Source organism: Hippoglossus stenolepis, chromosome 16 (genome assembly GCF_022539355.2).
Source record: "Hippoglossus stenolepis isolate QCI-W04-F060 chromosome 16, HSTE1.2, whole genome shotgun sequence".
Classification (NCBI taxonomy): Eukaryota; Metazoa; Chordata; class Actinopteri; order Pleuronectiformes; family Pleuronectidae; genus Hippoglossus; species Hippoglossus stenolepis.
The window spans coordinates 4,257,916-4,285,129 of record NC_061498.1 but is presented as its reverse complement, the minus strand read 5'-3'; the positions used below and the strand labels follow the sequence as shown (position 1 = coordinate 4,285,129).

Below are 27,214 nucleotides of genomic sequence, written 5' to 3'. Positions count from 1 at the left end.
CTCCCTCCAATCACGTCCACGTTGTGTGAAAGAAGAGCATCAAGGGTGGACTTCATCATTAATGTATGCATCGGGACAGGAAGTCAGGGCACGGGGGTTTGCATATTAGCTTCTCTGTGACATATTACTGAATAGAGCTTTGATGCAGCCGAAGGGACGAGAGAGCAGAGGAGCTACAGAGGAGAAGAGGGCAAGTCATGTGAAAGTGATGCACGGAGAAGAAAAGACTATATCCACGTGTGTGTGTGTGTGTGTGTGTGTGTGTGTGTGTGTGTGTGTGTGTGTGTGTGTGTGTGTGTGTGTGTGTGTGTGTGTGTGCGTGTGTGTGTGTATAGATGCTGTACATGTTTGAAGGCCATTATTACACAAGAGCTCCTTTGCTCAGTGTCACTTTAATAGTTTTGGTTCCTGAAGTGAATGTAATCTCTTGTGATGTAATTGGATGTGAAACTCTTGATGATAGTGATACTCAATGATGTGTGTGTGTGTGTGTGTGTGTGTGTGTGTGTGTGTGTGTGTGTGTGTGTGTGTGTGTGTGTGTGTGTGTGTGTGTGTGTGTGTGTTTAGGGTTTAACACAGAGTTGACTGACTCTCTACTTGTTAGCGGGTAACTCCTCATTTACTGGACAACCATCGACACAGAGCAAATAGGTTTACACACACACACACACAGACACACACACACACACATTGATCTTCTGTATTTAATGGAAATGGACAATAAAATGAAGTTGATAAAAAGATAGTAAAGTAAAAATGTAAAGTACAACATTTCTGATTATTTTATTTTTCCTCAACAACAATGATTAACTAATTGTAAAAATGATTAACAATAACCTTGTAGAATTGCAAATGCATCTGTATCTCATGCACATGTCCGACCTCTTTACACCTTCATGTTGTGCCTGTGAGGCTATAAGAGCATCTATATATACACACACACATGCACATATATATGTACGTGTGTGTGTGTGTGTGTGTGTGTGTGTGTGTGTGTGTGTGTGTGTGTGTGGGCCTCCTCTCAGCTCTGGTGCCTCCTGACTAATTATGGCAGGCCTGTGATGTGATTGTAGAGGAGAGATGCCTGGCTACTCTCTATAGGCTCACAGGGACATACATCATGGTAATCCCTGCGTGTGTGTGTGTGTGTGTGTGTGTGTGTGTGTGTGTGTGTGTGTGTGTGTGTGTGTGTGTGTGTGTGTGTGTGTGTGTGTGTGTGTGTAAAGGCCAAACACTTTCTGGAATGTGCTTGTATGTACACACATTAATATACAGGTATGTCTCAGCCCTTTGGTTTGTGTGTGTGTGTGTTTGTGGGAATGATCTCATCCATATTCTCCAGGCAGCCGCAGCAGCGCTGGAGTCGCTCAGCTCACTGACTTCACACCATAAACACGCAGCCGCCGCCCAGTGCTGTCCTTCACTCAACTGCTCCCATTACACCACTTGGCAAGGGGCGACTGATCAAGAATATTAACTGGGGGAGAAAGATGCTGCAGAATTATACTCGTGTGAAGACATGTGGATATGAGGGGCATCGTTTTTCATCTCCTCACAGATGCAACCATCAGAGACAAACCAACCCAGCGTTTATCCTGCACCTGTTCTGCAGGTTTCTCACTAACTCTAGAAAGAGCAGGAAAAATTAAGCGTCGATGCTGAAAGTACAAAAATACTTGACTTGACTGATGAAGACGAAAGGATCCATCTAACGTTTATAATGTCTGAGGATTAGAGTATTTACTGGGAAACACTGACTAGATTAAGATGCAAATTTATCTATACTTCAGATAGAAAATCATCAGTTTAACTTGCTGTATTCACTTTAATCGCAAACCATTGCAAAGGTATAGTTAGAATTATTAAAAATGTGGGTTTAATAGTGTCTATCAACATAACATTAATAATGTACACGTGTAGTTAAGGAGCTAAGTTAGACGTGAGGAAGTAACAGAGGAAGAAAATGTCAAATAAGACCAGAGAAAGAATTTCAGTTTTTTGCAACACAATGAATAAGATTACAACTAAAGATTTGGAATAGTCTAACGACACAAGACAACACAACGGCCGCAGTCGCGAGAAATACTTTGCGCTTGAACAAGCTTGTTTTCATACAGTGGGTTTTCCTCCTCGGCCTCAGACTTCAGAAGCAACTAAACACAAACACCTCGGTCACGTGGCGTGCCGGAGAGGAACGCACAACACACACAAGTTGCGCATAATCAGTATGTGCATTCACTCACACACACACACACGCACACACACAGACACACACACACACACACTGAGCCACTCGTGCTCTCGGTCCCTTTGTCTTGTCGTATCAGGAGCCAGCTCCTCTCTTGTGTTTCCTAAAGCGTGAATCTCTTGCTGGTGTGCCCACCCACCATGTCTAACGGTGATTGATGCTCCACAGACGCACTCCCCGACAGACCCTGAGCGTGCACGTGTTGCTGCGTGCACTCTTGTGTTTGACCTTCAAATCACCCTCCATCCAAACTAACCCACATTACCACCACGGCCATCACCTCCCAACCTCCCAGCCTCCCTGTTTGTGCCTCCATCTTGGTGATTCTGACCAATACCTGATTAACATGGTGGACTGGGTCAGTGCGGCAAAGGCCACCTGGGATGCAGAGCTGGGATGTGGAGCTGGGAGGGGGGGGCTGTTAGCACCTTCCGAACAGACTGCTAATTGGCTGCTATGTACCCTGCGGAGAGGGTGGAACAAAGGGAGGAAAGGATGCAGAGAGGAGGTGGGAAGAAAATGATGGAGAGAGCAGCTAAGATAAGATGGAAAGAAAAAGGAAGAGAAGGTCCATGATTTATGCTGGGATGGAGGTGTGATGGCGTGAGGGAGACGGAAAGATAAAAGGAGAGAGAGAGAGAGAGAGGGAGAGAGGCGGCACATGAAGAGAAACAGAGGGAGCAGATGGCTCGGGAAGAGAAACGGATGACACGAGTGTGACAAAAGAAAAGAAATCGACATTGCTGCATCCAGCTGCTGTTTTGTGTCGCAGAGAAGCAATCTGCCCCCTTTTTAAATGTTGGACGCACGTTCAGTCAACTTCACGTCCACTCGTCCTCTCGTCGCTTGAGAAAGTTAGAAAACAATCCCTTAAGCATCACTTATTTTTCAAACACTCTCCAGAAAAGCTCCCCATTATATTCAATGTTCCACCTTTTATTTAAAAACGCTATCCATGATATCAGTTGCTCACCTCCCCTCTTCCTCCCTCTATCCGTCCCTACCCCACTTTTTGCTCCCCCAGGCCAGTGATTTGTGAATTCTGTCACAGCTGGATCCTGATCCCCTTGGAGGGAGAGGGGAGGGGAGCGGAATGGGAGGAAATGGAGATAAGAGACGGAGAGAGGGAGAGAGAGAGAAGGAGAAATGAGAGAGAGGATGAGAGGACGCGAGGGTCTCGCCACCTCCGAATAATTACACGTCCACTCTCTCGGTGCGCTGTCATCCTTTAGGTGGTGTGAAATGTAGGCCACCAAACTAAAAATAAGCCTGACTGCTTTCTCACCCTTTTATGAATGACTTCCTCCATTCTTCAGAAGACCAGGTGAAACAAACATGTAGTTATGATTCCAGGTGTTGCGCATGTGTGACTGTGCCTTTAATCTGGATCATCATCTGGATCAACATCTGGATCAACATCTGGATAGTGCACTGTCCGGAGTAATACAGATTTTTTTTGCAGAATACTTTGCAACTTTTTCCTCTGTGGTCCGGCCTCTCGTCCAGATGGAAAACAGCATTACTCATTAAAACAGTTATTTTCACAAATGCCTTTCCAACGTGCAGATTTTCAAAAGTTCTGGATTCTGTGAATCTGTGTGAACATGTAAAAGTCTGGTGCCAGAAACAACAACAGCAATGGCAGCTATACACGTTTCCCTATACCTTTGGTTAACACTGCTATAGGTGTGATTACAAGTTTGCAGCTAGATTTAGCATCACTGCACCACATTAACAACAATCACAGCTTTGTGCCTCGCTCAATATTAGAGCTGTTCTTCTCTGGTATCTGACAGATGATTGATGAAGACTCTTTCTCCATCTACTGTCCAACATGCTTGGTTGAGCGTTTGTAGTTGTTTTTTGTTTTCTCAAGATATTTTGTCAAAACGAAGGTTGTAAGAATTTAGAAAAACAATATTTAAACGGAAGGGAGAATATCCATCCAAAAAACATCTGCACTAGTGAAGACGAGGCCTAAATTTAGCTCAAACGATCCACCACTTAGTGTAGATGCAGTTAGTTTGTGGAAGCTAATTATCTCACAGGTGAATGAAACCATTAAGGAAGAATAGGGAGTAATGAGGTGAGGTAATTAAAAGAGCACCAGTCAAAGCTTGAATGAAAACAAAGCAGGGAATAGACCTGATGGACATATGGCATTTGTTTGTCTCGTGTTTGAATTTGAAGAGTGTGGCCCCGTCTCCTCGTCGCTCCACACACACCTGATGGTTGTTTCTCTTTTACAGCCGCCATCTTATGTCTCCTCAGAGGAGCAGAGGCGTGAGTGACACATGTGCAGCACGTGTTTCCTGCTGTGTCGAGTCAAAATGTGAATAACATGTTTAATCAGGCCAAAGACCCATTGTCCTCATTATTAATTACACCTGTTCCTTCACTGCAATGGGACGTCAGAGTGTCTTTTGTCCTTTTGGTCCGAGGTTTGTAAACCTGTCATTCTGTCAGACTCCCTGAGCTAAAACTGGACTTTGCTCTTTGCTCAAAACAATTAACCTTCGTTATGAATTTCAAGAAGCGTCACTTCAGACCCCAGAAAATCCCCAGTTTACATTTTAAAAGCTACACTTTTGCAAACAGCTGCAAGTTACTGATGAATGCCAGAGTGTCTTGATCGCCACCTGGTGTCTGGCTACAGGTCATAAACCCCACCTCCTCCATGTTAGTGGATGGGACGTGGACTAGAGGAAAAGTTCACCCAAAATAGTTTTTTCTCAAAGGCGGATTCTGTCATTGTAGGTCGATCTTGTTCTTATCACACTGATCACGCTGCTCATTTGTCTGCTAAGATTATATTTAGTCAATTGATGAAAATAAACATGAGGTGAGACGTCACATGGCTCCTGCTCAGACTCTGGATCCAAATGTGCGACATGGCAGCGTTCCTATCTGGGACATTCTGGCTTTCTGGATAGAAAGTCGTCCTTCTTTATTCACATTATAAACATAAATCCTTGGACATGGAGTCGGTCCTTTTCTGAAGTTGATCTAATCTATGTCCTTCCCTTCAAGTGACTGACAGGCGACCTCTGACTTCATCTTTCCCTTCAAGTGACTGACAGGCGTCCTCTGACTTCTTACAGCAGCCATGCTCCCTTGTAAACCGTCACACTGAGCCAGTGTTCACACCACATGAGAAAATCCTCCGCAGACAGAGCTTTATTTGAAACCGACATGTTACTTGTTAAAAGCTCATGCACTGCATCAACTTCAGTGTCAATCCACGTCGACACGATTCAAACTGAACTCGCCGACCTGATTCCGACGTCGCCGACCTCTGTGTCACCTTTATTTGCTGAGGGGCGGCTGTGACCATCTTTTTCCTGCTTCCTGCTCATTTTCATTCATAAGGTTTGGTGCAGTCTCTCCTGAGAGCCGGCAAGCACAAACAGTGTGGGCAGAGATCAGCGGCGGCGGAACGAGTGGAGGTCAAGTGACTCGGGTTTCTCCTGCTGCAGCCGTACTTTCACTGGCCTCACTTTCCCCACTGGTCTGAGTGTTGATACTTCTCACATGTTGCTTCCTTTATGTGCAAATAGAATAATAACAGTACTGATTTATCGTCCGTCCCACGGTCGCAGCATCAGAACTACGACGTTCTGCATCAGCACATTGTGTTTTTACCTTTGTTATCGTTTCCTTTTTGCACATTGGCCTGTGAGAAACGTCATTTCGTTCGGCCGCACCCTGTGCATGTGGATGAATAACAATAAAGTTGACTTGACGTGACTAATGACAATAATAAAATCCCGTGTTTGCTGAACCACACCCCTCAAAATCTCCCAGCGAGTCCACGAGGAGGAGAAGTGACTTCATATGCCAAGGTCAGGACGCTGACATTTGTGATTCAGCCTGTCATTGGTGGAGACAGGCTGGGTGAAGTGTAACACTGCAGGGTGTGCTATAAAACACACTTGCGCTGGGCCACGTGGCTGTGCTGAGCTCAGATGTACACACACACAAACACACACACATCAAAACAACAAATTACACATGCATGACATGTGAGGACTTTTGGCCCTTTTACAAACCCATTCATTTAACTGTCTGCTACTTGGCTAACCTCAACGCTATAACCCCAAATTCAAACTACACAATGTTAATCTAACCTCTATCTCCTCATGTTGCTCATATTCCAACCCTGAGCCATATGACACTGTAATTACACCATGGATTTTACATAGATGCTGCTTGTAATAATGTGCATCAGCAGTTTTGTCATGCTTGACATTTCTCTCACTCTGCAGCCAGCACATGGAAGCTGTCCAGTGACATTTCACACAGTGCATGGAGGGACAGAGAGAGACAGAGCAGAATATACGGATGGAAATGAGAACAATAGATGGAGGAAGAAGAAGAAGAAGAAGAAGAAGAAGAAGAAGAAGAAGAAGAAGAAGAAGGATGTGATGGAGACGTTTAAACAGGTTTTACTTCTGTGCATGAAAACACTCAGCCTGTTGTTTCTTGGAAGCAACTGCACTCACATCCTTCTCACTCTCTCTTTCAGGTTTCACTCCCCGAGTCCCACCATGTTTCTCACCTCATCGTCACCCTATTGCCTCCATCTGTCGCACACGCTCAGACGCTCGCACACGCTCAAACACTCTCTCTCTCTCTCAGATATCTCTTTATTTTTGAAATCTTTTGATATCACTCCTTTTTATTCTTTGCTTGGGCCCTGATTCTCTCTCCCCTCTCATGTTTACCCCGTTCGCCACCTCTAATCCTCCTTCCCCTCCGTCCCTCCTGCGCCACGCTGAACGATTGAGATGCCACAGCGAATGACAGGCGGTGATTGAAAATCCTGTTTAGCAGAGTGCGTTTCCTCCTCCTGTTTTTTCCCCCTCTCCCTCTCTTTCTTCCTCTCTCCTCCTCGCCCTCAGGCGTCAGCTCCTGCACAGTGGCCAACAGTGGCCCCTCTTTGATCCCCCATAATGCATTGTGATGGCTGTGTCAGCACTCACCCTGGTCGCAAAGAAACTCTCTCTGCAACAAGCTCAGATCAATATCGCCGTGTCACCAGGGAACTGTTTTCTCTGTTTGTCTTTCTCCTCTCTCTCTCTCTCTCTCTCTCCGTCTGTCTGATTATCTCATTCCCTCACTCTTCTCTAACATCCTCTTCTCTTTTTTTCCCAACCTCTGTTATCTCTCTGTCACTTCCTGCAACCTTTTCCACCCTGTGCACTGCGCCTTCTCTTGCTATCTTGTCATCTGTCTGTCTGTGATTTATTTATTGTCTTTTTCTTTCTGCCTCCCTCTCTCTCTCCCTGTCACACACACGCACAGGCAGGAAAACGCCTCAATGCACATTAAAAAGGTCGTATAATAAAAAATTAACAAATATTCTGTCACAGTGCTCCAGCAGCAACAGGGTTGTTTTTCTTTTGTGTGACTGCTGCGGGTAAGTGCGACGATTACAGAGTTCAATTGGATAAGTGTGTGTTTACAGGTTGTTTTCTCCTCCCCTCAAATGCTACCACCTATTTTGTGGCAGCACAAACAAAGCCACGGGTATTTGATGCTATAAGAGCAGGGTGAGGCATCGTGATTGACAGCTGAGACTGACGGTCGAGCGTGTGTATCGGCAGGATCTCGCTACCGCGGCTCCATCCCCCCGATCACTTCTGTGCAGACTACAAATGCCCGGGATGGCAGTGTTTGTTTGTGTCCTGGATATTTTGGCTTCCTCTCTTGAAAGCAGGAGGAAATGGAGATGTGTTGTCCATCTTTTCACAGTGTATGATCAAGCACCTCTGCAAAGGTAAAAGAGACGATCCTCTCTGACTCTCCTCTCCGACTCTCCTCTCTGACTCTCCTCTCCGACTCTCCTCTCCGACCCAGACACTCATTGCTCCGCCGCCTACTAGTCACTTCTGTATAGTGGCCCAGAATCCGCGGGGCTGTGGTCTGGGGTTGTGATTGGATTATTGACTTATTGTGGGTGTGTCTGTGGAAAACATGAATGATAAAAAACTCTCTGATATGTGAGCGGTGATAAAACCTTTCTACTTCAGCATCTGTTAAATTAAGGTCCCCCCCTTTTTTTTTATTTAAGTTTTATGAAATCTCATTAACAAAGGGGGTTAATTGATGCTCACAGCACAATGGAGCAACTCTTGTCCCTGGAGCTGCAACACGTAGGGTGACAGATACAGATGTACCACGGGACAGAAACCCACCACTACAAGTTCGTTCAAGAATGACAAGAATAGCAGCATTAAGTTTGTCATTGGACACAAAGATTCCTCTCAAATAGCTAATTATCCAGACGGCATCCAAACACGGATCAGCTTAACGTGAGGTACAAACGATGTTTTGATTCGTCCTTGCGTCGCAGATCTGTAATTGGCGAGCTGGGATCGAAAGCAGCGCCGCTCAACATATGGCGAGAGTGTTGGAATGAGGATGACTTCCCCCGGCCCACCGAGTTGAATGACATCCAACGTGGGATTATGTTAATGTTTGTGGATTAATGATTCAATTAAGAGAGAAATTTGTTATTAATAGTGACAGTGTGTGTGTGTGAGTGAGTGTGAGAGAGAGAGACAGCGAGAGAGAGAGAGAGAGAGAGAGGGAGCACTTCTCTCCTTCCGCTGTTGCTAGATAAATGTTACCTGTCACCTACGCAGCAGTATACTGGCAGTAGTGTATGGCTTCACTTTGTTACATGACAATCTCACCTTTGTCTGACACACACAGACACACACACACTAACACACACACACACAGATTGATGTAACTACTATAGCATCTATGACACTACTGATGAAAACTCAGTGTTGCTTTTTACAAGCAGAGAACACAGACACATGGTTTTCAAAGTTTGAAGCATCTCTTGGTCAAACTGCAGAAACCTTTTAATGTGGCGTATTAATCAAAGTCAGAAATCGTACATAAAACCTAATAAAAAAAAACAATGAACTTTCTCCATGTTTAGGACAATGCAGTGTAATAAGCTTTAGCTGACCAGCCGAACTTAAGTAGCTGTAAAACATTCTTTAGAATAAGAAAGAGGTTGTTTTTATTGTTGAAATTAAACATTTTTGTGGTGTTTTTATGGGAAGACATCAAACATGTATTTTCTATCTATTTGATGCCCGGATCAAATCCTCAGAATCTAGGGTTACAGGTTTCCATCTCAGTGCTATTATCTCCCCACAGGTAAACACTGAATTACACTGGATACCCCCCTGTAAGGTTTAATGGGACAAATCTGATGGGACGGCGGAGCTGCGGCTCTGATCTGCGTCTGCACACAGGTTAGTGATATGGAAATGAACCATACAGTTAGTCACCGCCTCGCAGTGTCGTCTGTTTGGCTTCCTCCCCATCTGTCCACATGCCCTCCTCACATCCTGCACAGGTCTTTGTCATACATGTGTGTGTGTGTGTGTGTGTGTGTGTGTGTGTGTGTGTGTGTGTGTGTGTGTGTGTGTGTGTGTGTGTGTGTGTGTGTGTGTGTGTGTGTGTGTGTGTGTGTAAAAGCAGACTGCTGGTCGGTGCTCTCCAAACCCCCATGGCCGTCACACAGCACATCGGCTGTCATAACAGACCTGACTCTCCCTCTGAGGCTCACGCATGGTTGAGTGTGATTAGGTTAAACACGCTCTCTGAAGTGACGTGATGTGATGTGGCATGGTATGGTGTGTGTGTGTGTGTGTGTGTGTGTGTGTGTGTGTGTGTGTGTGTGTGTGTGTGTGTGTGTGTGTGTGTGTGTGTGTGTGTGTGTGTGTGTGTGTGTGTGTGTGTGTGTGTGTGTGTGTGTGGACAGAAAGGGAAAAAAGAAAGTGAATGTACTGTATGTGTGTCATTTTTACGTGTTGTCATTTTCTTTGTGCCGTGTGCAGCCGAGAGTTTGTGTGTCTGTGACTCTTGAGGTGAGTGGCTCCTCGTTCTTCTATGTATATGTGTGTATATGTGTGTGTGTGTGTGTGTGTATATGTGTGTATCTGTGTGTGTCTGTGTGTTATCCTTCAATTCTGCTTTCCAAGACCGATTTTAATCAGATACACTATTGTTTGGCTTAGTTTAGACACGTGCACGCCCACACGCACAGTAGCTGTTTCTTTAGTGCTCACTACTGTCACAGTGGGGGCAACCTTCACAGGCACAAGGACACATTGCTATCAAAGGTAAATCCTCGTCCGTGTACTTCATAGTTGTTTCCTTTGTGAAGCTAATGACTCACTCGTGTCCTGTGAAAACCTGCCACCTTCAATCTGCTGTTGGAGCTTTAACAGAACTCTTCCCCCGACTGCAGGACGAAGCCTCGTGATGTGTTCTTCACTTACAACCCGTCACTTTAGATCCATCGGGGAGGAAACAAGATGTTTCCTCGATCTGATCTCATCGTGAAAACCTGTAACTCTGAGACCGAGCCTGTGCTGGTTCGACTGTAGGACGTGGTTCCAGCTGACAGAGAACATGACAGGACACGTGTACAGAGCGTCAGGGCGAGCGTGTGAGCAGAAGGCGTCGCTGTTACACTGAGCTGCATCTTCATCCTATATTTATCTTACACAGTAAAAATCACTGAGCCAACGAGAGTCAATATAACACAATCACAAAAATGGATTTACCCAGCACCGTTCACACCCAGTGTTGTTATCCTTTATGACTGTGGGGTTATTTGTAAAAATTACAACATAGAATAAACCACAGCTCTTAAACTTGTCACTTTGTGTATATATTGTGAATATGTGTATTCTCTGCAGTTATGCACACATTTTGTAGAACTAACAATTACAGTTTTAACGGTTCCCTGTAGAATTGTTGACGTTAGAGCGACACGACTCTGGATTGAGAATCACGATTCTCTCTCACATATTTATTTTCCAGTATAGATGTTGGCTCAGTTAGTTTCCTCTGGGGCTCGGACAGAGAGACAAACTCTCCTCTGCCTCTTCCTGTCACCAGCTCTGTTTCACTGCCAAACTGGAACTCGTCTAACTTCACACACACGTTTAATTGGGGGTCAATAACCCAACAACAGATACAAAATAAACAATATTAACAATAGCCAGAAACAAACTCTCTATTAAAACATTATCTATCTATTATATCGTATAAATTTGACCTTAGAGGCAGGGAAATGTTTGAAGTTGTAAAAATAATATTCTGCTAATGGGGAGAAGTTAGTTTGCTTCTGCTGAAGATTTGTTTTTCCTCATATTTTTAAAACCTTCACGCTCTCCAGCTCCCTCTCCTAAAGCCTCCACATCTCCCACCCTGCTAGTCAGCACGAGAGCTCTAACTTTGGCCTGACGCTTTAACCTGGAAACCACTTAGTCCTCTGTGAGAGGGGTTATGCCTCATTATGACAGAATAACGGAGCCAAAATGGAGCCCGATCCCTCCCAGTCGCTCCATAACAGTAATACTATCAGCGAGTGTGCAGCAGCCGGGGCTAATCCCGGCCATTTAATGTATAGCCACACACTGCACCTCACTCAGGGGCTGAGCAGCGGCTCATATCAGTATCCAACAGACACACACACACACACACACACACACACACACACACACACACACACACACACACACACACACACACACACACACACACACACACACACACACACACACACACGCTCTTCACATCCATGGAAATCCACATTCTCCCTTTGAACTGCCGCCGCTTATTTCTCCTTATACATAATACATAATACCATGCTCTCTCATACAGTAGTGCTCGGAAAATAATACAGGAAATATGGATGATCTTAAATATTTAGGCTACACACACACACACACACACACACACACACACGCCAAAAAATAGTGAACGCAATCAAATCCTCACATGCAGCAGCACGCCCACATTTCCGCTCCCTCTTTCCCACATCTGTATTTTTTTTAAGGTCAAATGCTTAAAAATGTGTCAATCCATACGGGTTGACCCTCGGGGTGGTTGGAGGCCCAGGAGGTGACACACAACAAGCCTCGCACAGCTTCTCTCCACATCTCCGATACATGCGGATCGACAAACAGACACACACAAAGTCGACACAGCGGCAAACGTCTAGCCAACGCGCGCCGTCATTTGTCTCTATTGAGCTGCAATTTATAAGTCGCCTGTCAACACTATCCGCTATGGCTGTCATTGCTCTGTGTGTGTCTGTGTCTGTGTGTGTGTCTGTGTGTAGTGGGGCTGTCATGCTTGATGCGTGGGGCTGCAGAGCCACGTCTGGTGTCCTTCAAATGACTTAGAGAAAATATCCCCCGCACCGCGCAGGATCAATGCACACCCACCCACGCACACGCAAGCACACAAACACACACACATCTAGACACACTACACAATATGCCTGAAGATACTCTGCCCTCCCGTATGCAGGCTGTATACATTTGTCAACAAAAATGTCCTCTGCAGCACCTTGAGGGGTCGACTGTAAGAAAACATTAACTTCACCCCCGACCCGGGCAAAGCAATCCCTGAGATGATCCTGGAAATCCTTCATAAATTATCTGAAGAAATAAGATCAACCAGCAGGAAAAAGGTCTGTGTTCATGGGGAATTTTGAAAACTCGGTGTGTTTCACTGGGACAAAATCTTCACGAACACTCCTGTAATGATTTTCGATGGCTTTGTAGGACGGTGAGATGCCCTGGTGGCTATTTTTTTTTTTTGTCCAAACACATTTAATTTTTCATTTGTCACTGTCACAGAACACCGACACCAGAATAAAACGCCCACCAGTCAGAAGAGTGGAGAGACGAAAGGGACAGTGACGGACATGTCGGGTTGTCGGATGAATCCTTCTCACTTTTTCCTTTAGTGTCACCATGAGGTGGATATGTATGTTTCTGATGGATATTCATATAATTTATCCCCTCAGAATAAACCGTATCAACTTAAATGATCTCGTAATTACCTTCTGGTTATGTTTTAACCCCTGTTCATCTGTTTGTAAGCAAGATTACCCCAAAAAACAACTCAACAGATTCACAAATAAATGAATCTGTGAAATAATTGAATGAATTTAAAGAAAATACACGTGGCTGCAGTCAAGACTATTAAAATGTCTTTTAAATATGAAATGCACACAGTATCCTCGTCTGTCTCTCTGAAAACATGTGTCACCGACCCTCTTCCTTTTGTGTCCGACTGTTTGTTATCCTCCGTCATTGTTTCGGCGGCTCACTGAAGCTGTAATCTGCCGCTGCCCCGGCTTATTAACAAGACTATTCTGGATATTTCCCCTCTGCGGAGCCGGCTGACTTTCAGCAGCAACTACAGATCCTCACAGAACTAGGATGAATAGAATTGAACCATCTGTGCTTCTTGTATTTTAATGTCCGTAAATTGCGGCTTAAAATGTGAATTTCTAGTGTTTACGTATTAATTTTCTTTCTGTCGATACGATATGAGGTTTATTTGCTCTACTAACTCTGAACAATTTCTATTCGTTGCTTTCTCATTGTATCTGCATCATTCTGCCTTCAGGTTTTGTCCCTGTAGCTTGAAAAGTTTGCTTTCCACTCGGCGCAAAACTCAACTCTTGAACTCCTAAAACCACCAAAAGGAACATCAGGTCTATTTGCTGCAGCTCTGTGATCATTTCTGGGTGACTTTAGAGTTCAGTCGGAAAACGGGGGGGGGATCAGACAGCTCGGTCTGCAGACACTCAGGCTATGATTTAGAGAATGAAAGGGAGAAGAGGGGAGATGGAAGAGGAGGGTAGATGGCAGGAAAAAAAAAAAAAGTGGCGAGAGTGACAGAAAGAGAGACCTCGAGGGAGGCAGGGCTGTGAGCAGAAAGAGGGCAGGAGATAAGAGGAGATTGGCGGCTAATGAGAGGGAAGTGGAGAGGGGAAGGATGCGTCGGGAGAGGAGACTGTGATGCGCTGCAGAATTATCAGCAAGGTTTGCACCAGATTTAGCGACTAACAATCAGCGAGGACATCTCCCCGCTGCCGTATATCTGTTACATCTGCTGTATCGGTACATCTGGAGAAGTGAGGGCGACACATTTGTTGCCACTTCAGAGATAACGACAACGTGGAGATCATCACAACAAATGCATGAAAATACTCACTGTGGAAAAGAAAAACACACTTTATAACCTCCTCCAAGGAGACGTGTTTTTCATCTGTTTGTTTGTATATTAATTGGCAGGATTACGCAAAAAAACTACTTGACAGTTTACTACAAAAATGGGTTCTGACGCGATTCAGAGCAAATTGCACGTCACTTGCTTGTACGCACACAACTGCAGCTGAAACTATGAGGTCAGTCTGTCTGCGTGGACAGTTACAACTTTATGGGCGAGAGCTACACAATGCAGTGACGAAGCCGAACACCCTGATGTTATTATGAGAAGTGGACATTTTCTTTTTGGTACAACTCTGGCAGGAAGAATTAGTCTTTGATTACAAATGCAGAGCACAGCTTTGACATGCCATGATAGGGCATTTGGGGAATGAGCTCTCAGAATGCCTTTTGAGTCGTGGGTGTGTTGGTTGTGTCGGTAGTTCAGTCAATCGTTACGATGGTGCAGGGAGAATGAGTGAGAGAGAAAGAGAAAGAGAAGTTTGAAGTTGAGGAGGGAAACGCACACTCGCATTTCTCCTCTGTTATGAAGGTCGAGAGAAAGGAACGAAAGACCCAGAGGAGGAAACTCAAGTCGACCGGAAAAGAAAGCAAGCGAGAACACACAAAAAGGTCTGCAACATTCAAAACGTGAAATGGAAAGAAAAGGAACCGGAGATTTACGAGAGAGAGAGATTTAATAAAACCGTTCAGCGTGTTAGGTTGAGTGAATGTGGTTAAAACATAACAAAACCACAGCAGCTGGTCAGATAAACATCTCAACCCCCCCCCTGACATTTGCTCTCCTGCGCCGGCCTCTCTCCCTCGTTGTGGGTGGCTCCGACTTGTTTACACTGACATTAAGGCAAACGCGCGCTGGCACTGCGTCGCCGTCACTGGCATCTGTGTTGACGTGCTGCAGCTGCCAAGTCTGCTTCAGCACATTCCTGTGATCCCCTGAAATGTGTTACTCTGCAATGTGAAACGTGGTCGGATGAGGCCAGCAGCCGAGGGTCAGTCAAAGGGCACACGGCGTCCGTCACAACGCCACTGACACCATTCCTGGTTCCCACACACACACACACACACACACACACACACACACACACACACACACACACACACACACACACACACACCATTAAACAACAAGCTGATTGGTGCCGAGTCAATCTGAAGCTGAATTAGAAGACAAGTGGGCCACCTGATGTACAGTACATTCATGGTTCAGTGCGTGTTTTCATGCTTGTGTGAACACACGCACACACACACACACACACACACACACACACACACACACACACACACACACACACACACACACACACACACACTCACATATTCTTAAGCCGTGTTTTCTCTCTCTCTCTCTCTCTCTCTCTCTCTCTCTCACCCTCCCTCGTTCTCGCTCGCTCGGTCTCCGGTGGGGTGTCAATGCAGATATAATTGGCACCGGCCCCATGTGGCACTGTAGTGACGAGCCACAGAAATCAAGGGCGCACAGATGTAAACAAACACCCTCTCTCTCACACTCCTGCACACACACACACACACACACACACACACACACACACACACACACACACACACACACACACACACACACACCCTGCATGTAGTACGTCTTTTCACTTAACACTCGTTCTGCAGGCTCCCATGATACTCATTTCCTTGTTTTGATTTCAATGTCACACTGATCCTATCTCCCTCCTCTGCTCTCTCTCTCTCTCTCTCTCTGCACCAAACACACATTTCTTCTCCCTCTCTCTCTCTCTCTCTCTCCCTCTTCCTTGTCTCTCTCTTTTTCCTCCCGCTCCACCACTTCCACCTCCCTCCCTCTCAGCCTCCTTCCTCCCTCTTGTGCTCTGATGTTTTTATTTCTCTCCACTTCTTTTCCCCCTCTCTCTCTCTCTCTCTCTCTCTCTCTCTTTCTCTCGCAGGCCAGCAACATGCAAATTATGCCCCACAAATGCAAATCCTTCCCTATCAGAGGAGACCTCCGGTGGAGTCCGCCCCGCTCAGATATTTACCCCCCCTCAATCCTTTTCCCTTCCCTGACAGAGGGCCATCGCTTCTTTGAAGGCTACCTGTGACAGCTACTGAAGAAAGTCCTACATTATTGACACAGACCAATGCATTATATCTCAGCGTGTGTGTAAAATGGAGATGTGTGTAGTTGTATTTGCATAATAATCCATGTAGGTGTTTGTTGGTGTACATTTACTGCATGTAGCCATCAGAAGAATCAGCCATTGTCCACATTGATATGACTACATGATATTTCTACATGGTCAGAATACAAATTTAACTTCTCCTGCACTTTCTGTGTAAGGAAATATAAGCTATATTGATTTTTTGTTTTTGTTTTCCAGAAAAGACAACCCTTTGACTTTCAGCCATCAATTTCCATGTCTACTCACTGGAGACATCACCGTCATGTAGCCTAGAAAAATGGGTACAAGCTGGATTTTCCCCCGTAGTCAGCAAACACACAAAGCGTTGATTGTGTTCAGGTTTTGTTCCTTTACAACACGGAGCATTGTGCTGTTGGGTCTGCGTTCCACTTGGAAATCAGGAGCTTACCAGCTCGGCTGCTGAGCTTCTGCATCCTGAGAGGAAGCGATTGAGCCGCGCTCGCTAGTGTTAGTGTCCCACTAAACCTCACTTCTTGTTTATGCTGTTTCAACACCCGCTCCGGCACTGTACGCTGCACCCGGCGTGCATTATTCATGTGTGTGTGTGTGCGCGTGTGCATGAATAAGAAGCACAGTTAAAAGGGGGATGACTTTACAGAATTATACTTTGTTAGTATGAAGGTTGCATTAACAGCAGCCTCAATAAAATAAATGGACATTTTAGCAGATGCAAGACGCTGCTACTTTCAACTGTCACAGTTTTCCATTCAGTTGTCGGGGGTGTTTTGTGTGCGACTTCCAAAACTCGTCTGTGACTAGAAAATATGGATAAAAGTTGCATCATGTGAACAAGACTTAACACGATGATTTCATCTGATTGGATATTTCAGGCGTCCTCAGAGGATTTTTGTTAAAGTTAACTTGGATTGAGGTTTTCCACTCTGATGCGACGCAGCAGAAGTCAAGTGAGGAAGTCGATTCCCCTGCTGAACTCACCTGACGGAGACTTGACTGAACAGAGACAGTTTCCGTGTCGCTCTGTGTCGCTCTGTGTCGCTCTGTGTCGCTCTGTGCTGCAGTCGGTGCCTCAATTAGATGCAATGTTTGCACGTCTGACATCAGCGGTAATATATCTCACACACTTTACCACTTTATGAAAACTCCCCCGAGTCCCTGCTCTCTATCCATGTTCCCCAGCCCTGAACTCAGGTGACACAGGCAATTTTTCATACATGCAACCATCTGCATACTGTTTTGTGTGTGTGTGTGTGTGTGTGTGTGTGTGTGTGTGTGTGTGTGTGTGTGTGTGTGTGTGTGTGTGTGTGTGTGTGTGTGTGTGTGTGTGTGTGTGTGTGTGTGTGTGTGTGTGGCGCCCTGACTGTCCTCAGGCCAGCTCTCCACACCAGAACGGAGCCGAGCAGCATCTGACCAGCTGTCCCCCTCACAGCTAGCAGCATGTTATCTCCTCTATCCATTCTCTCTATTCCCGTCTTACTTTAATATATCCAGCTCTCTCTCACCCTTTTATTCTTTGGTCGTTCCCTCTCTCTGACACACATTTGTCCCTCTCTTTCTCTTTCCTCCCCCTTTTCCTCAGACTCCCTTCTCGTATTCCTCAATCACCTCATCATCTCAGCTGGGACGGACCCTCCCTCCATAGACCATCATCATCATTCTCCATCTTCACAGTCTCCCCCCCGCCTCACTTGCTCCACCTCCCATTCCCCACATCCCTGTTGTCACTTGTCTAATTTAACCTCATCTCCATCTCATCTCCTCCCTCCTGTCTCCCTCCTCTCCCCCCGTAAACCTCGTCCTACGACTGTCCTCAAGAATGTCCGTCCACCAACCCCTCTTCCTCCCTCTTCTCTCCACATCACCCGTCTTGTGTAACCACAAAGAAATCTCTTGTCTTCCCGTCTCACTGATTGAGTCATTGTAACTGTCATATGACCTCAATACTTCTCCTTCTTCCCTTTTTCTCCCTTTTTCCAGCTTTAGACTTTACATCAAACCACGTTTTTCTTTTTTTGTGCCTCGGTTCATACATACTCTTACATGGAATTAAAAATATATCTGCCTTGGAAATCAGAGCAGGAGAGAAGTGGGAAGGCAGATCACTCTTTTCCCAGAGAGGAAACATGAGGATTTGGCTGCTGTCTTCATTAGGGAAAGGGCTCAGAACTTGTTCGGTCTATTTTCATCCTAATCAGCTCACGCCTCTCACTGCTCTCTAACTTTGTGCAGCGACAGCCACAGAGCAGCGAAGACAGCGTGTGGACAGATAAGTGGGAGAAAACTGTTAAATATGCACGATAACAGTTGCTGTTTAATGCTGTGCTAGAGATTTTTCATTTAGTTTGAAAATCCACTGGATAGGAACAGAAATAAAGAAAATAATGTTATTGTCCTGATGATCAGCAGGTAAAGTAAAAGTTACCATCGTCTGACTTTATCATATTAGTTTAAGAAGAGATTTATTTTTGTGGACATTTATTTTGTGCAGGACCTTATTTGTCACAGTTTTGTCATAATAGAAAAACACTGCCTTATTTTAGCATAGTAACGTTTCCAAGTGATGAATGTGAAAGTGAAAGTTTTTGTTAAATCACCTGCTGTTGCCGCTAAAGGGAATAAGTGATCACCACAGTCAGTAGGATTTGTCCTCTGGGAGCCATGATACGCTTTACCACATTTCATTGTAATACATTCAAGTGGTGTTACGGTATATTTCAGGATCTCTAAACCCAGTGGGATCATCCTCTGGTGACCATGAATCTTTAAAAAAACAAACGGTATAATAGTTGACATACGTATAAAACTGCTACAGCACAGAATCTATTTCCAAGCTTTTACTTATGTATTTAAATAGTCTCATAGTGTTTTCGCCCATTTACAGGCAGCAACGACACCATTATGCAGACACAATACATTTACTACATATCATTGACTGAAGATGCTGAATGCGAGTTTGAATCCCTGCTTAATGCACCAAGTAGTGAAGCATGAAAGTCTTTTTTGATGAACCCAGAAATTCAACTCACGGAGAAGGAGAATAGATTCAGCCGAGAAATCTCCCCTGAAAAGTTTTTTAATCTAAACTGTGAAGGGATAAAGATTCATCTGCATTTATAACCATCTGTCTGCCGTGCCTTCTTCTTCCTGTCGGTCTCGTTCGCTCGCACTCATCTCCGCTTCTCCTCTCTCTCTCCCTCCCTCTCTCTCTCTCTCTCTCTCTAATTGGCCTGGAGGATTAAATGTGTTTAATTAAGAGGTGATTATGTGTAGACGGCTGACACAGCAGGATCAGGATGGCTTCATCCCATTGTCCCGACTGTCATCGCCCTGTACCCCCATTCCAACCCCCAGCACACACTGAGACCTTCTCCTCCATATGTCTGCCTTGTTTATTCCTAATTTAACACCTCTCCCACTGTCATTTCCTCTTTCTAACGTTACCAACTTATCCTTTTGCAGTTATGACTCTTGCTCCTCACGGATTTAAAGCTCAGGAGTGATTCATTAAATAAAATATGTTTATCCCAACATACAATTTATATTAAAGACCAAGAAAAACGCTGTTATACTTTCTTCCATATGTACTGAAATGCATGTGTATATTTCAGAGAGTCTGATTATATATATCATTTGGAAGATTTACCAAGACAAAGCAACGTGAGAAAGCAGAGGAGGGTTTAATGGCTGCGGAGAGAAATGGAGGGAGCGAGGGAATGCAGTGCAGAAAACAACAAAGTGCTAATAAGCAGCGCGCAGGGTGAAAAAGAGGCCAAAAACTTGTTTATTGCAATTGGGGGGAAGATGAAAGTGAAGGGATGAGCCTCGGCAATTTCCTCTTTGTGTGTAAATGCTGCACGTGCAAGTGCATGTGTGTGTTTAAGAGCGTGAAATAACAAAAATTGCACTTGAATGAGTCATTCGGGAACCAGAGCACACGGTAAATGATAATTGATCGACTTTCTGGATACGGCTGCGCTGATGATTAACTTGATCGTAAGTGGTTTACAATGAACTCCTTCATCTGCTACACACAGTCACATGAGTCAACCTGGTTACGGATACAACGGGACCGAAGCAGTTTCCTGTTAAGCCTAATGACGAGGACCAAATTGCGAGGCAACGGGGACCTGTGTCCTTGAAAACATGCCATCGCTCTCAACACAAATGAGCCCCCAGGACATACTGTACGCCCACTAATTTGAGTCTCAATCCACTTAAGACGCACAGGGTTGTGTTGACGTTGTATGTGTGTGTGTGTGTGTGTGTGTGTGTGTGTGTGTGTGTGTGTGTGTGTGTGTGTGTGTGTGTGTGTGTGTGTGTGTGTGTGTGTGTGTGTGTGTGGTCAGAGCATCCAGAGGAAGAGTGAGACAGATGGGTCACGCAGCGTTTCCCTCAGTGGTTTTGGAGCTGGAGCACGGCTAATTACATCCTGATTAAAAATGACCTGTCTGTCCCTGCGCCTCATGACACATGTGAGCTTGTATGTGTGTGTGTGTGTGTGCACATGTGTTTACAGCAAAAGAGAGTTAGACCCATGTGTGTGTGTGAGTGTGAGTGGGGGTGTGAGTGGGGGTGACAGGAAGAGCACTGAGAGTGGATGTACATATTTGGGGTCTTGATGGTGTCTCTCATTGGATATTAAGGCTTTGCCCCTGTTCTCTCGATTAATCTGCCGCCTTGTTTCTGACTCGCTCTCGATTTGGAGAAAAGTAATTCAAGTAATTATTGAAGACTTTAAAAGTTAATAAATAGAATATCAGTTATTACAGTAAATACACTATAAAAACTGGCGTGTAAAGAAACAAAGACGTGCGCTGAGGACTGACCGTTGTTGGAGCGCAGAGCCCTGGCCGAGATGCCGTTGGTGCCGATCGGATGATGAACCCCGGTTCCGTCCACCACTCCTGCCTCCCCCGGCTGCTTCAGAAGCTCCGTCAGAGTCCTGGAGGGAGAAGAAAACACACATTTACAGCTTCCTGCAAACAAGCTGAGAAGAAAACACGACTTGAAACGTTGTGGATTCTCACATGTGTACTCAGCACACAGGAAGGAGACAATGAAAGTGGAGGAGGGCTGAGGGGGGAGCGTTAGATGTGAGTTCGAGTTGGGACAGAGGGAGGAAGATGATAATAAATGCACATGAAAATAATTTGAATGTACATTAATCATATCCAATCAGCCTTCATCTACCTGAGGATGAAAACGGGGGTTTGAAACAAAATTGTGATCATTGAAGATCGTGCCCACAAAAACAAACCCAGACAGAGACGCTCGCAGTGAAATCTGAGGCGGTGTCGGAATCGAGGATAAAAAGGATAAAGTCTCTGGATGTTTCCCAACTGGTCGCGTCAATCATTTATAAAAAGAAAAACGACTTCCCCTCTTGCCATCTTTTTATTGTTTGATGCCTCCTCAAAACTGGAGCAGGGGCAGGAAGCAGCCTTCCAGCGTGAAGACCCTGACGCAGGAAACTGGGATTCACACTGTTTTTGGTCGATTTTGTTCAGTTTACTTATTTGCTAGCTCTCATTTCAACATGTTTACAGAACTCAATTAGTAATTGAGTGTAAAAAAGGTGGTTTCAGCCATGTTCATCTGATTTTGTCTCATACGAAACGGCTTCATCGCTGTTTAAGTGATCGCATTTTGTTTGCTGCTATAAACATCCCATGGAAAACACGAGGAAACGACTTCTACTTCTTTTAGAGTGTCAGCTCCGCTCCTAAAAACTAGAAATGCCCTCGGAGAGAGTTTTCCAATCATCACTCACATGTTAAATTGCTCATCAGTGGCGCTGGTCCTGACCCCACCCCCTACCAACGGGCCAAGATGAATCCAAATTGGATTAAACTAACCGACAGACAGACAAATACCACTGATTAAAAACACCCAATACCACAAAGAAAAGCTAAAATAACCACACATCCTGTACACAGCTCCCCCCCCTTGTTTGAAAAGTTTGATTTCATTTCCTCTGTTGACCTCAAACTCTCTAATTGGCTCCGCAAAACTTTGCAGCGTCTGCACATATTAACGAGGAGTAAAAGTGAGGGCTCAGCATCAACACGTCACCGTTGACAAGGAAATTACAGCAACATCGTCAACAAATCAGCCGTGACCCCGAGAGCCGCTATCGAGAGACCCATGAATATTTCCTCACCGTTAATCTCGCTGTGGAAACCTTGGCACAACCTTCGGAAATGCAACGGAGCAATTGTCTTTTTTTATTAGCCCGCTGTGAAATGACTGCCCGTGGTCACGAGAGCAGTGAGCATAAAAAAGCATGAACACCAGCGCAATACAAAGCAGTAGATCTGCAACGGGGACAAAGGATTTAATACGTGGGCAAAGTTGTGAGTTTTATTTTATTTTGTTTGTGTCATTTTTCCCAAATGAAGGCACAAAATGTTCAATGGTAATTAGTTCAGCAGCGACTTTTGGCTCATGCCTGTAGTAACTGAACTCTGGATAACCCCCTGACATTCTCTGGAGGGGCTGTGTGTGACAACGCAAATGTCAGTGTCGGAGTTTCACCCGTCTCCTCGTAAAAACTCCAGAAAATGCCTGAATGAGCCCATGTGAGAACACAGCGGGACTCAAAACTTTAAAAAAGGACTAAAGGAATACTGACATCCCAGGATGAAGCGGTGCGATACACGTAGTAGAGACTGATGAAGATGTCAGGAGAGCCTCTGGTGACGAAGGCCAAGGCCAGAGTCGATGTGCTGTAAAGAAAAACACATGATCTCCGCAGCAGGATCAATCGGTCACGTCTCTGCCTGCAGCTAAACGCTCCGGAGATTTCTTTGTTCATGTGAGAACGTCTGGACCCGATTGTGTGGACGTCCTCCGGAGCTCATGACTGACGACGGCTGTAGCGATGCCAATTTATCACAATATGACACGTCATTACTTATCAAAGCTCATCTACTCAACATGAGTGGTACACCTCACCCCGTGGAAACAGTTGTTCAATGTGCTCTGAGGTGATTTGAGTTATCTCATGTTAAATGCAGATGCTGCGATGTGATAGAAACTGGCCATGTGGGCTTTTACCAGCCGGGGAGCAGAGACTTTAAGTAACTGCACAGTGCAGCACAAAATCTAAAGTATCAGACAGGGGGGTGAAAGAAAAAAAAATTTAAACTGGTATTTCGTTTTTTCCTCCCTTGACACAGTTCTCGCAGCGAAGGTGCCATTAAGCAATATCCCGCCGCTCCAGTGGAGCTGCACAGCGACATGTCAGTCGTCTGTGGTTGTGCTCTGGGCGGCTCCCTGGTGTCTGTGGGAAACAGGGTGTTGCTGAAAAGCTTTCAGCTCGGCACAAACTCTCCCGGACAAATTAATGTTCGGGAGAAAGTTTATTTGATATTAGTCTCCTGCTGGAATTGATAAATAATCTCATCTGTCCCCCCCCAAAACATGTAAATCTGTGGAAGGTCAGTGAAAATTAATTTATATTTACAGTGGCCCTGAAGAGAAAATCACAAACACACAGATGGGAAAACACGACAACAAATTACAAAATTACACAATCAAGACAAGATCTTTGTCGTCAGCAGGTGCCTCCATTTTTCAATAGAAATGAATGTTGTTGTGTTATGTGACTTGTTATGTGATTTGTTGCGGTCATTTGTAATTTACTGTTGTGTTGTATGATTTGTCATTGTGTTCTGTAATTTACTGTAGTATTATGTGATTGGTTGTTGTGTTGTATGATGTGTTGTGTTATGTGATTGGTTGTTGTGTAATGTGATTGGTTGTTGTGTTGTATGATCTCCTGTTGTGTTATGTGATTGGTTGTTGTGTAATGTGATTGGTTGTTGTGTTGTATCATTTGCTGTTGTGTTGTCTGATTAGTTGTTGTGTTGTCTGGTCAGTCAGTGTGTGTTGTGATGTAAACTTCAGGGCCACCGTCCATTGACTGTATAAACATGGAGAGTGTGTGCGGATGAGAAACACACAACCTGGCCACACACATGCATCTCAATTGACCTTTGCATTTTCTGCCTGCTGGCCCAATCCATTTTCTCTCTCTCATCTCATTAATATCTGTCCACATCCAGGGCACCACTTCATTTGTCTTCCCCCCCCCATCTCATTCTGTGGGTAATAAAGTGAGCTGAAGCTGCATCTCCTCGTCCCCCCCCCACCCCACCCCGCCACCCCTCGCTCTGTCTCTCCCCCCCGTCCCCTGCAGAATGTTTAAGAGCGCTATTGTTGCGTACTTGTACTTCTCTCCACCATCCATCTCCCTGAAAACAACTTCTCTTTCTTTCTCTCCTCTTCTGACCCGTCTTATCTTCTAAACTTTCTGTGTCTCCCCCGTTATCTCTTGCCCTTTGTCATTTTCGTTGCTACGAGCCTTTTATCTTTCCCTGTTATCACTTTCTCAACCCTGCGTCTCTGCCTTTCTTCTCCTCTCAGGCCTCCGATTGTGCCTCGCTCGCACTCACTCGCTCATCAGTGCGTCTGGTCCGTCTCTCAGCGTCTCACCCTTTAGCCTAGTTTCTTTCTTTTCCTTTCTTTCTCCTCTCCATAGTATTCTCAGGCCTCCCTCCCTCATTTCTCTTCCCTTCCCGCAGGAAACTGTCACATAAACTATTCCAACTTGCAATATTAGCATTATTGAAATGATGGAGGGCAATATTATGACATCAGAGCACGGCACACACACACACACACACACACAGAGAGAGAGAGAAAGAGAGAGAATACAAATTTCTAACACGTGACAGACGCAAAACTGAAAAATAAGACGATAAAACATTCCTGCAGCGCAATTTATACGTCATGTCCCTCCTCCTGCTGCTCAGCCCAAACACAACACCTCAATTCAGTCTTCTGGACGTTTTCCTGTGCGACAGAAAGACAAACTGTCTGAAAAATGTTCTGGAATTGTCTCCAAATGGCTTGAATGACTCAAAACATATGGAAAAAGTCCTAAAAGACGACTTCTACCTCCACCGGCTTTGCACCCGATGCTGTGAGCAAAACCTCTACTTTCATTCTGTTGCATGAGGCAAAGGCGCAAACACTATAAGTTGCAGAGAAATTGGAATCCAGTGTGAAACCCACATGAGAATAGCATCTATCCAGTCTCTGTGCCGAGGCAAGTCTGGCTCTTTCATGATAGGAGGAGAAGCAGCGAGTGTCGCTGCAAACAAAACATATATGAACGAGGAGAGTACAGAATTCTGTAAACTCACACAAACGACGATGGCTGCAGTGCACACGACAAAATCCCTCTTTGAATTTACAATTTCCTGCCAGCAGATTCCACTTCAGTCTGCGTCTTAGTGCATTTCCCCACATGTTCCAGGGGCATGAACGGAAAAAAGTTATGAGCAGGTGAATGAACACCGAATGAGCAGGTAAATGGCATCAGGTTTACTGAACAGGCGTCCTATTGTAATCTGTGTTGATGCAGATGTTGATGCTTTCCACCTTCACATTCGGGCTCGACCGTGTACGGACGAATCGGAGAAGTTGCCATTTCCAAGCAATTACGCTCCTATTGTGTGTAGCTCGACCTCTAAATGACCTGTGTTACACAAACTGTTTCGACCAAACTTGGCTGCAGTACGAAAGCAATTCCCAGCTGTTACCTTATCTGGACAAAAACACATACAAACACAATTGGCTGGACGATAAGAAAGTCCCTCACCTAAAGTGAGAAGTAACTGGAAGTGTGGGTTGGAGTATAAGAGCTGTGGTCCTTTCTGGAATAAACAGACCCTTCCTCTTCAATTCTGCCTCCGCGTATACTTCATTACAGAATTCTCTTCAAGACGCCATTACTTTAGTTTTCGTCAGTGATTAATGAGTTTTACAATTTGCCTTCAAACAGTCCACACCAGAGAGAGGATGAAGCGGAGCTCGCGGGAGCCGGGTTCCGCTCAGCGGGCGTTCAGATCCTCCGCCAATCAGTTAGAAAGTGGTCTGTTAAGGAGGCCTCTGAAGGCTGGAGCTGGTTTGGCCTCTTTCAGTGCCGGGGCTGCACAACAAGCAGCTCGAGATAAATAGCGGCTGTGAACTGTGAATCAGTGTAATGAATTTCATGAGGTCTGCATTCACACAAAGCCTTGGATCAGCCTCATTTCCAGTTAAATTACTGCAAAAGGAATTTCCCCCCCTCTAATGCATGAGAGGATATGAATGAAATGATTAATGGAAGTACTTTTTAAAACTCTCAAACAAAACCTATTTAAGAGAGGGAAGTAAATAATCCACCACTGAGAGTTTTATTCGTGGAACTTCTGGAAAACTCCTCTCCAGGCGATTTGACGGACGGCTCACGATCAGCTTTATCCCGACTGAACGATCTCAGAGTGAGAAAACACAAAACACGACAAGCGGCTCCTCGTGTCGCGCCCACAACTTGATTTGATGAAACATGAAAACTTTTTTAAAAAAGGAGCCAGCAGCCACGGTGCTGCTCCAACTGATAACAGTGACAAATTAAAAAACCCATGAGCCCACTGACTGAGCACGAGTGCGTTTCCAAAGTGAAGCTGTTTTAATACGTGCGGTAATTGCTTCAAATGGAGTCGGCCATCTACCGCCGCGGAATCTTTTCAGTCGGGCGCAATTAGCGATCGTTCAGACGTCCGTGGGAAAAACAATTAGCCTGTGAAAGCTGCTCTGATAGTCAGTGGGGGGGAACCTGCTTAACATGTGGCGCTCGATTGGACTGTGACAATCCAGGGAAGTCTTTATTACTTTATTTTATTACTTTATTTGACAGGGACGGAGCAGATTAATAA

General features: G+C 45.1%; 1 protein-coding gene across 1 annotated transcript in view; it reads right to left on the bottom strand.

Moving 5' to 3' along the window:
• The window catches only part of LOC118124022 (protein shisa-8), a 71,289-nt gene that overhangs the window by 16,883 nt on the left and 27,192 nt on the right, over window positions 1-27,214 (bottom strand). Inside the window, exon 3 of the mRNA XM_035181800.2 lies at window positions 21,275-21,390. Coding sequence (XP_035037691.1) covers window positions 21,275-21,390 — 116 coding nt within the window. The remainder of the gene's footprint in view (window positions 1-21,274; window positions 21,391-27,214) is intronic.